The following is a 9,797-nucleotide window of genomic DNA, read 5'->3' as shown; positions in this document are numbered from 1 at the left end:
GCGGGTGCGCCGGCGGCGGCGGCCGGTTTTTGTGCAAATGTAAAAACTCGGAAAAGATCTACAACCAATGCATATGTTGATATCAATTGTTATGGCAAATAATATATTAGCTTGAGCAAAAACTCGAAAACGATCTACATAGTCATAATTATGAATATCATGTATAGGTCAATCATTATAGCAAATATTAGCTTGGAAAGAAAACTATGCAGTTCGTCGAGCACGACTACATGCATATATACTATATAACTATTGTGCTTTCGAGTGAAATTTCGTGTGGTGGCGTGGTTTCTCGTTGGAGTTTAAATCGATTTGATTGGCTACCTCAGATGAGCTCAACATTATTAGCCAATCAAAACCTTCTAAGTGAAATTCAACCAATCAGATCGATTGTGGATCGGTTTGGTCGGCGCGATTCGATTGCACCCCGTCCCCAAATTGTATCAAATCGACAATATATACTGTATATATATATCAAGCATACAACAATAATACTCCATGGACAACAACAGGTACATGTGATGGCCGTCGGTTCTGTGAGCAAGACAGGCATATAAGCATATAATTGTAGACAGTTCGTAAAACAACACATGGAGACATTCCATGTGATGATGGATACGCGGAGGAATGGGATTCGTCCGCCAATGTTGTGTACCTGAATGTCCCGACGACTTGTGATCGACGACGGAGCGCCAGAGTCGTCGTGGATGTCGTCGCATCGGCGCTTGAGTTCTGCAAAGATCTCCTCCACAAAGTGCCGCAACCCGTCGTATCTAATACATCGCCCGTCGATACCATCACCAGGGGTATGCAAGAAAGGACTACGTGTACCGATGGGCGAGTTGTTCATCCGAGAGCGGGTACGGTTGCAACGCATACTTTGGCGGAAGGCCCACCGACGTCTCAAAGTGCAACTTGGTCGAAAGGATCGCGATCTGAGAGTACCGCCTAGACGAGGTCGCCTGAGTTACAACGAGGGGGAGTTGGGCGTCACACACACCGGTAGACGAGGAACGACGACGACGACGATGCTGTGGACATGGACGGGTCGAGGGTGACTTCGATGACATACACGACGTAGTGCTTGTCGGACCTGATGTCCTTGGCGCTGTAGAACCCAATCACCCGGACATCGCGAATGGCGCGGAATCCCCTTTGAACGTCGATCATGTTGAGAAGGTTGGCAAAAACACGACGAAATGTACTTTGTCGTACGTGCCAGTATACAAAACGGTTGTTAATAAATGGTACCGACTGTACAGTAAAGGCATATTTGTTTTGTAAGGACGCAGTATTTAAATATCGAACGAACTGCATAGATCGGTGTGTGAATTATAATAATATTACCACATCGTGTGAATTATAATAACATTCTACTGATGGTCGTAAAAACGTCAAGTTGGTGTACCGTACAGTGTACAGTGAACTCGGGCCATTTCAAAAGTGTAATAGCCGCGGTACGTGGAGTACAATGCGTAGAAGTTCTCGAGGACTCATACGCCAGTGGTGTACATACTCGTCCGAATACTCTCTTCACAATACGTGGAATTCACCACTAAACGAGCCATGCCCGTGTACAGACTTCACGTAAAAGTTATGGACGCGGCAGTGGTAATAGAATTGGCCGCTCAACGAGGGGTCACTTTTTAACCCTTTTTGATGGGAATACACCAAGATAACAAAATATAGAATGCAAAAGGAAATCGAAATCACAACTGCAATGTCCAAGCGATAGCTAAGGGCATCCCCACCGGTGCGACTGTATAATCAGACTGTATAATACCGTTTTACAGTTCCTGTATTTTGATTTTTGTCAACCCCAGCGGTAAAACTGTAAAACATCCGAATAATGTTATTATCCGGAAATGAACGCCTGGCGCGATGGCGTGGGAGGACGACGATGATGACATGGATCAAGCTTGGGAGATTCTTGGCTTTCATCAGTCTTCTGCGCGCCCTAAAGGCTCTATTGCCAACCGCCAGCCAGACCTACCACGAGATAGCGAGGCTGCGCATGCTCGGATTTACCTACTACTTTGACCCCAATCCAATCTACGGCGAAGCCAAGTTTCGCCATCAATTTCGAATGGCCAGACCGCTGTTTGAACGAATCATGGACGGTGTGGTGATGCGTGATGAGTACTACCCTTGGACGCATCTTGAGAGATGTTGATCCATGACCGGACAAGCTGGCAGTCTTCGTCGGTCGTGAAGTTGGAACCACGGACGGCCTTGGCTGATTCCATTTCTGAACCAACTGATTATTGACTCCATAACGCACATGATTGGACAAAATTATCCATTGATAGCATGTTATTGGCTAATTTGTCAAAACTGTATTTTACAGTCGCGACTGTAAATCTGGCCGATTTGCCGTCTCGCGGTAAAATTTTACAGTTTCCTGTATTTTACAGTCGCCCGGTGGGGTTGTCAAAACTGTAAATAATCCGGATAGAACTGTATAATAGCGTTTACAGTCGCACCGGTGGGGATGCTCTAAAGAATGAGGCAGTGATGTACTGTAGTAACGTAACGAGGCAATTTATGGACACCTTTTTTGTCGAAGATAGCTCGAAAATATGTTGCAAATTTTATCTATTTTTTGATAATTTTATATCCCCATAAAGCTGAGGTTGTGATTGATCGAATGGAACTTGTTTCATCAAGTTTAAGGAGGTATTACAGCAGTTAGGTGGCCTTGAAGTATTGAATGTTCATTGGATGAGATGCGCCAATTTATAAATTGACTCGTTACGTTATACGTACATGTATAACTGTTACTACTACCGGTATGTCGTAACGACCGTTAAGATATAAAACTAACCAATTGATATCAAACTGTAAGCTTAGCGATATCCCGTTCGACCAGCCAATTCGCCAACTTGTGATTATTCCGTCGTCGGGTTGTTCGCAATACGTCACCATGCATTTCTCACCTTCACTTCCAACAACGTGGACATAAATGGTGTGATATTGTGATGCATCCAACTCGCTGTCAACACGTGCATCTTATTTCCAACCATGTATCTATCTACGGCCATGGCGGTAACGATTGATACACGACCAGCCACCGCCGCGGACGCATCCTTCCTCTTGACGTGCATCAACGATGCATTCAAGGCCGACGCGTTCTTCAAGACCAAGGAACACTTCAATCGGGTGAGTATGGCCGACGTCCTCGCGATGTTGGCCGCGCCACGCTCGACGTACCTTGTCGCGGAAATCAGTGCCGACGGCCGCAAAAGCGATCTATGTGGGTGCATTTACGTGCAATGGACTGTGCATCAAGATGCAACCGTGGTCGGGAACTTCTCCAGCGTGAGTGTCCGCAACGAGTTTGAACGACGAGGCGTGGGCGGGCGCCTCGTGCAAGCGGCAGAGCTTCTCGTGGCCAGCCAAGCGACAAGCCAACAGCCGTCGAGGATGGATATTAGTGTCGTGTCGGCGCGACCGGACTTGTTTGCATTTTACGAGCGCAAGGGGTACCGTGTCACAGGAAACGTCATCGACAGTCCCGAGTTTGCCGCGATTTTGAACGATACCCATCGCCACGTGCACTTGGTGGAAATGCAAAAGATGCTGTCACCACCACCACCAGGAGTATAGGACTGTACGTATACTAGTAGTATTGTATGCTTGCACCAGTAACCATAATACATCGTCACACATTCACTCGTGCTAACGATACAAGGCAATATATACTGGATTGACAATGCTAAACTCATAGCTTTACAGTTAACGATTTACTACTATTAATAGTGCATAACTGGAGTAGCGAAGTATATATATATTTCTAATACTAGGAGATGCATAAAATTCTAGTAACGTTAGGGCTTGTATGAATAAATATTTCTAGTAGGTGTATACAATTCTTGTGAGCTAATATGGGGTACGTACAGTAGTGTTGGCTTTGTATGGAAACGATACAACACAACTGTTGTAGTTTCGTTGACTTGGGCTTTGGCCTTTTGTCCTGGATGTATCCTCTGCGTATATGTTTCGCAAATGTTATATTAATCTTTCTCTGTTATAATATAACATTCGAAGCCAAAATTCAGCCAAACAGGGCGATCAATGGACTTACAGTTGAGTTGTACTATGCATAGTAGTCAGTCCAATTATACCGGAAACAACTGACGTATTTGTCGTCGTCATGTGGCTGCTATACGTATTCATATAGTACATCCATCCAAAACCGAGAATAATACTCGGACATTTCAATCTGTGAAACCTCGCCGCGATAAGTGCGATATGAATACTCCGGAGTATTGTGCTTTCGAGTGAAATTTCGTGTTGTGGCGTGGTTTCTCGTTGGAATTTAAATCGATTTGATTGGCTACTTCAGATGAGCTCAAAATTATTAGCCAATCAAAACCTTCTTAGTGAAATTCAACCAATCAGATCGATTGTGGATCAGTTTGGTCCCCAAATTTGTATCAAATCGACAATATTGTATATGGTACTTGACCTGCTAACTCATCGTCGCCGCCGCCATCTTATCGATACATGCCTAACGTTGACATGGACCGAGTGGTCGTTGACTTATCTACACTGTACTCGACGACCTGGTCCGGCTCTTTCTTGGCCCAAAACACGAGGCCTAACATCGACCCGAGCACGACCACCACGGCCGTGATCGCCCACGGAATCAGCGCGCCTTCGCCTCTCCCTCCATCGAAGCCGACACTTATATCAGCGCCACTCAAGTACTCCAACGAGTCCTTCGGGTACGCAAACGAGTCGCACGCCACTTGACCGTACACAAAACACTCGAACAAGTACAACGCATGCAGTGGTCTTGTGGCCGGCACCATGTGGCCCGCGCCCTTGACCGTTGTAAACGTCAAGTTGGTGTACCGTACAGTGTACCCCGCCAGTTGTTTGTCTGGACCCACCCATGACTGCCACGGCGACACGATCGACAAGTCAAGGCCGTCGCTGACATTGCTGTCCATATTAGGTGTAGTCAGCCACCGCTGCGTTCCCAAGAATGGCACGGTGGCGTCGGCGTCCCCGCTGTAAACCAGAGCTTTCAACCCGGCTTGGAGGATCGTGGGGTACTTTGGCAGGGCCGACCGAGTGCGCGTGTACCGACTGGTGACCCGGGGGTTGCAGCTCACCCAATTGACATGCATGTCGTACACATGCAGAGCACGCTGCACAGCGTACAGTTGCAAGTACTGCGCCGTGTACAGGGCTTGACAGGGACCAATAACCCCGCGGTGAGTCAGCGGACGGACGAGCTTCGCCGACGACCTGCGACGGGGGTTGGCACTGGTGAGTTGTTGGGGCATCGACGATCTCAACGATGTCACTTGCGTGAGGAGGCACACGTCGCCGTAAACATCGGATCGGTCTAGGAGGTTCTGAATATTGTGACCAAACCCAGATTCGAGGAGCAAGGTTAGACACTCTTGGGGGCATATGTTGCCGCCTACGCAATAATGGAAATGAGGAATATATATATATATATTGTGTTGTAGTATTGTGTATATGACCAAAAACACTACTTTCGCGTGCCCAATCAAACTCCAGGAATAATTGAATTCGTGTGTGACTGCAAATAGTGTGAATGAAATCACAACTTGATTCGTAAATTGGAGAAGGTGCTCAATCGATCGACGAATCAACATCCAGAACAACACTAACCAACTTGGACGAAGTCAATATCGAATTAGTGTGTGACTGAATTAGTGTAACATCCGACACTTCTTACATACCAACGCCAGTAGTGCAAAGAATCGATCGATAGATTTGGCAAAGAATCAGCCCAAAAGTCATCCCCATTTTGGGTAAAAGATAGACAATACACCATTCAGTATCAAAATCGACCGATGGAGTTGGTGAATGAATAAGCACAAAAATCATCCATATTTTGGCTCAAAACACAATAGTTACTAATATATACAGAGAATAAAGTGCTCTACCGTAAAAACACCCTGAAACCCCCGTCGCGCCACACACTTGTCGACTGACTTCGTACGTTTCCAGAGATATGAGCGCGTGTGTGTAGTAGTACTCCAACGTCGCTGATGCTAATTACACGTACAAAAGTTAGGAAGGTGAGTACGACGATAGATACATACACGATGCAAAATGCAACGAAATAGTACAGACCATATAAAACATAGAGTTGGGGGGTATATAAGACTAGATACACCATCATGCAACAAGATACCGTCAAACATATATAGTACAAGTTAGAACATACAAGGACTCGACACACGATTGCAATGTGTTGAATGTACCGTCAATCACAGTGTCGGTGAAGGGATTTCCAATGGCAAACCCGGTCAAGTGGAGGTTCTCCACGGGGTCTGTGATGAGTTTATGCACAAGGAACGGAATGTACATGCCGGCGTAGCTCTCGCCCGTGATGTAAAACTCGCGGTTCTTGTATTGAGGGTACAACACGAGAAATTGCTTGAGAAACTCGACGAGTCGACCGGCTGTAAAGTCGTCGGTGTAGTCGGACGCATTGAGCAGCGGCTGGCTAAAGCCAACGCCCGCTGGGGAGTCCAAGAACACCATGTTGGCCTTGCGGTTCCACGCGTACGGATTACGCTTGACGCTCAAGTCACTCTGGACGACAAATGGGCCCAATTCGGTGAAGAAGCCACCGAGAGACGAGCAGCCAGGGCCGCCATTGAGCCACAGCACCAGCGGGTCCGTGGATGGATTGGACTCGGATTCCACGAGCCAGTAAAACATCTTTTGGCCGTTGCTGGGCAGAGGAATGTGGCCGGCATACTGGTCAAAGTTGATGGGCTTGGCGTCGTTGTAATGAGGTAGCGACTTGACTTTGTGTGGGTTTGGAGGCTTTGTGGTCTTTACAGCCCACGCTACAGCAGCACCAAATACTGCGACACTGGTGAATTGGCTGGGAGTCATCGTCACAGCAGCAACAGTCGACAGGATGGCGATGACAAGCAAGCACGAGGTGGTGTAGTTACTCTGACTGTCCCCAACGAACGCCATTGGCCGGTGTTAGCCAATCAAAAGACACTAGCAATGCCAGAAAGTGCTCATTACTGTAGAATTGCTCTAACGTTATACTGGTACGTTGAATCAACGTATAGAGCAATTCTACGTCGTTGATCATGAGATGATTGATACACACTGTTTCGTGTTGGTGTGAAGAGGAACTCCTATCGCTCACTTGGTAGAACGGACGCCCCAGTATGTCATCATCTGAACTTTCGATCACATTTTCCCATTGACATACTTTACAGGTACACTATACACCGAAAGTTAACGTAAATGTGTCCGAGGTTGAGAATTAAATCTCACGGTTTTGCTGAGGGTTTGTAAGTACTGTACGTACGTACTAGTACACTGCACCGTTTTTGCTCTCGAGTGTCTAAATTAATACCCTACCCCCTCCGCCCGCTGTACTCTTTTTGCAAGGCGGCTTCGCAAATACTAGTCTGTTACGTAGTATGACATCAAACACTGAAAACGTTGGTAAACTGCGGACGTCCCTGCATTGTACCAGGTAATAATACAGTACTAACGTTACATGGGAACTCGTACAGATTGCTCTCATTCATTATACTAGTTAATCACATAACATTGTACCCAAATTTGGACTTGAGAGTCATAGCACTCGAATCATTTGATATGTTATTTAATTTTGTATACACTATACTATACAACGATGAGTATATATTGGTTTTGCCCAATCGGAGGAGTCAAACGTTTGGATTGGCAGAAATTTGACATGACGTGATTTCATTGGCTCAGGCGGATCTTTAATCGATTCTCCTAAGACATTCGATTCTCCCGAGGGCTCCAGTTCCGAATCGATTTGACAATACCACGTCAACAGCGTTGATGTATCCATAAAGTCAAAGGCAGGTCGGGTGTACATAGCTCATACATACTGTATCCTGGTATACTCCACGAACACTTAATTAGGGTGTGCGTCTGGTGACATTTCAAAAATAATACCACTTTCTCGCAAAATGGAATTAACCAAAATGCCATTTTCAAAATGGAGGTAGAAGGTCTAGTTTGTAATGTGGCGTTTTGGACATCTTCAACGAGTAAATCCCACATGGAATTATTGGATTTGGGTTAAAACTCTTCAAGCAAAACATGTTTCGATTTTGATCAGATTTGTTGAATTCGGCCCCAAAATGGCGTTTTGGGCCTGAATATAGCATAAATACTATTATTAATAATAACGTTAACGTTAGTATAAAATACGCTGAGTAATATTAGCCGGATGCGAAATGCGGCGAAATTGGTGTATGGTAATGCATCAATTATTGACACTGTTTTTGGTCAAGTTTTGGCCATAACTTCAAACCCCAGTCGCTCGAGAACGAGAACGATTATTTTAATGCTTATAGCACCACTAGAGAATATAAAACGCCACCATTTTTTTGACGTATCATTGAGCATGATAGGACTACATTTCAGATTTGTATCGAAATTAAATCTTTTGAGCTGATGGTCACGATTTTGGAGGAGACACGTGAACCAGTTCATGACACTCCTTACAGTTAAAAACCTTGTTTGTATTCGTTTGAATTAATATGCAAAATAATTTGATCAAAAATATAATTGCACGCATTTCGCTATACGAAATAAAATGTATTTAATTAGTCAGCGTAAAAAAATGCAATCACATTTCAATTCACTGTGGCATAGTGGAGGCCATCCACTTGTTGGGAGGAGTAATACGCTGCTTATCTTCGCCTATGGTAGCGATGGCTCTAAAGTGAGTACTTCCATGTATTACGTAGCTATGCACAACTGCCGTGACGCTCTCGTAGGCAAGTATGGTGGGACAGCTTCAAGGGTTTCTAGTTGGCATTCTATTTACTGTTAAATACTATTAGTATAATACACCTTTTTTCTATTGAGTTGGGACTTTTTTCAACGTTGTTGGCTTGGCGCTCATTCGAAAGGGCGATGTGTCCATTCATTTGGCCTTGTGGCCAATAGAATTGACACTTAGTGCCGCAACACCCTTTGAAATGTACCATACTACCAATGGAAAAGGCTCCACTACCCAACAATGTGCCAAGTACCATTTCGAATCTGCCGTGCTTGAAGTTGAATTGGATCGAATATTCTAGAAGGCTGCAGTTGGGCGATCTTCGCGCCCATTTTTTTCACTTTTCAAAATCGCATTCCGTGCAACCAATGGAGAGCGCTGCACCACAGACACCAGTACGACGTCGTCGCTCACGATACACTAGCCATGTTCATAGCCACGCAAGAAATACAAGCGCATCCCCTCGTCTGGAGTACTTCTACGGTCGTGCGGACCTAATGGAAGACATGGACGTCGACATGTAGCTGTTTGCTGCAAATTTCGATGATTTTATCTGCTTTTTTCATGCCGTCGCGTATTTGATAATATAATGTTATATTCGATCCAACTCCACTTCAAGCACGGCAGATTCGAAATGGTACTTGGCACATTGTTGGGTAGTGGAGCCTTTTCCATTGGTAGTATGGTACATTTCAAAGGGTGTTGCGGCACTAAGTGTCAATTCTATTGGCCACAAGGCCAAATGGATGGACACATCGCTCTTTCGAATGAGCGCCAAGCCAACAACGTTGAAAAAAGTCCCAACTCAATAGAAAAAAGGTGTAGTATTTTTTTGTTTGGGATTGAAAAAAACTGACCAGACTTCAGACGTGTAATAAAATATAGAGACGAATATTATCATATCCAATCATACAAGGCCAACACGAAATATCGAGATGCTATTGGCTAAAAGTCAGAGAGTATCACAATTTGGTGTCAATACTGTAATTGATTTACCTTATTTGGCTGTAAC

The 9,797-nt window shown here is 45.1% G+C and overlaps 3 protein-coding genes across 7 annotated transcripts in view; 1 reads left to right on the top strand and 2 right to left on the bottom strand.

Annotated features, from left to right (window-relative positions):
* Positions 1 to 1,191, bottom strand: part of H257_09861 (hypothetical protein) — a 14,944-nt gene extending 13,753 nt beyond the window's left edge. For 3 of the 5 annotated variants that reach the window (XM_009836233.1, XM_009836235.1, XM_009836231.1), the window contains exon 1: positions 1,001 to 1,191. In XM_009836233.1, coding sequence (XP_009834535.1) covers positions 1,001 to 1,170 — 170 coding nt within the window. In that variant the 5' untranslated portion in view covers positions 1,171 to 1,191. Of the gene's footprint in view, positions 1 to 655; positions 774 to 831; positions 949 to 1,000 lie in introns of all 5 variants that reach the window. The other 2 variants (XM_009836234.1, XM_009836232.1) reach the window with 1 other exon arrangement.
* Positions 1,192 to 3,020: 1,829 nt separating this feature from the next.
* Positions 3,021 to 3,678, top strand: H257_09860 (hypothetical protein; the record flags this gene model as incomplete). Its single annotated transcript, XM_009836230.1, has 1 exon — positions 3,021 to 3,678. A coding segment is annotated over one exon (586 nt), but the record flags the coding sequence as incomplete, so codon positions are not given.
* A 779-nt stretch (positions 3,679 to 4,457) lies between these two features.
* On the bottom strand, positions 4,458 to 6,891 carry H257_09859 (hypothetical protein; the record flags this gene model as incomplete). The annotated part of the gene is made up of 3 exons (XM_009836229.1): positions 4,458 to 5,434; positions 5,928 to 6,035; positions 6,249 to 6,891. 3 exons carry the CDS (start codon positions 6,889 to 6,891, stop codon positions 4,497 to 4,499), a joined length of 1,689 nt encoding a protein of 562 aa, XP_009834531.1. The 3' UTR covers positions 4,458 to 4,496.
* Positions 6,892 to 9,797: the final 2,906 nt, after the last annotated feature.

The sequence above is a fragment of the Aphanomyces astaci genome, assembly GCF_000520075.1.
Source record: "Aphanomyces astaci strain APO3 unplaced genomic scaffold supercont1.25, whole genome shotgun sequence".
NCBI lineage: Eukaryota > Oomycota > Saprolegniomycetes > Saprolegniales > Verrucalvaceae > Aphanomyces > Aphanomyces astaci.
This window is presented reverse-complemented; position numbering and strand designations above follow the sequence as displayed.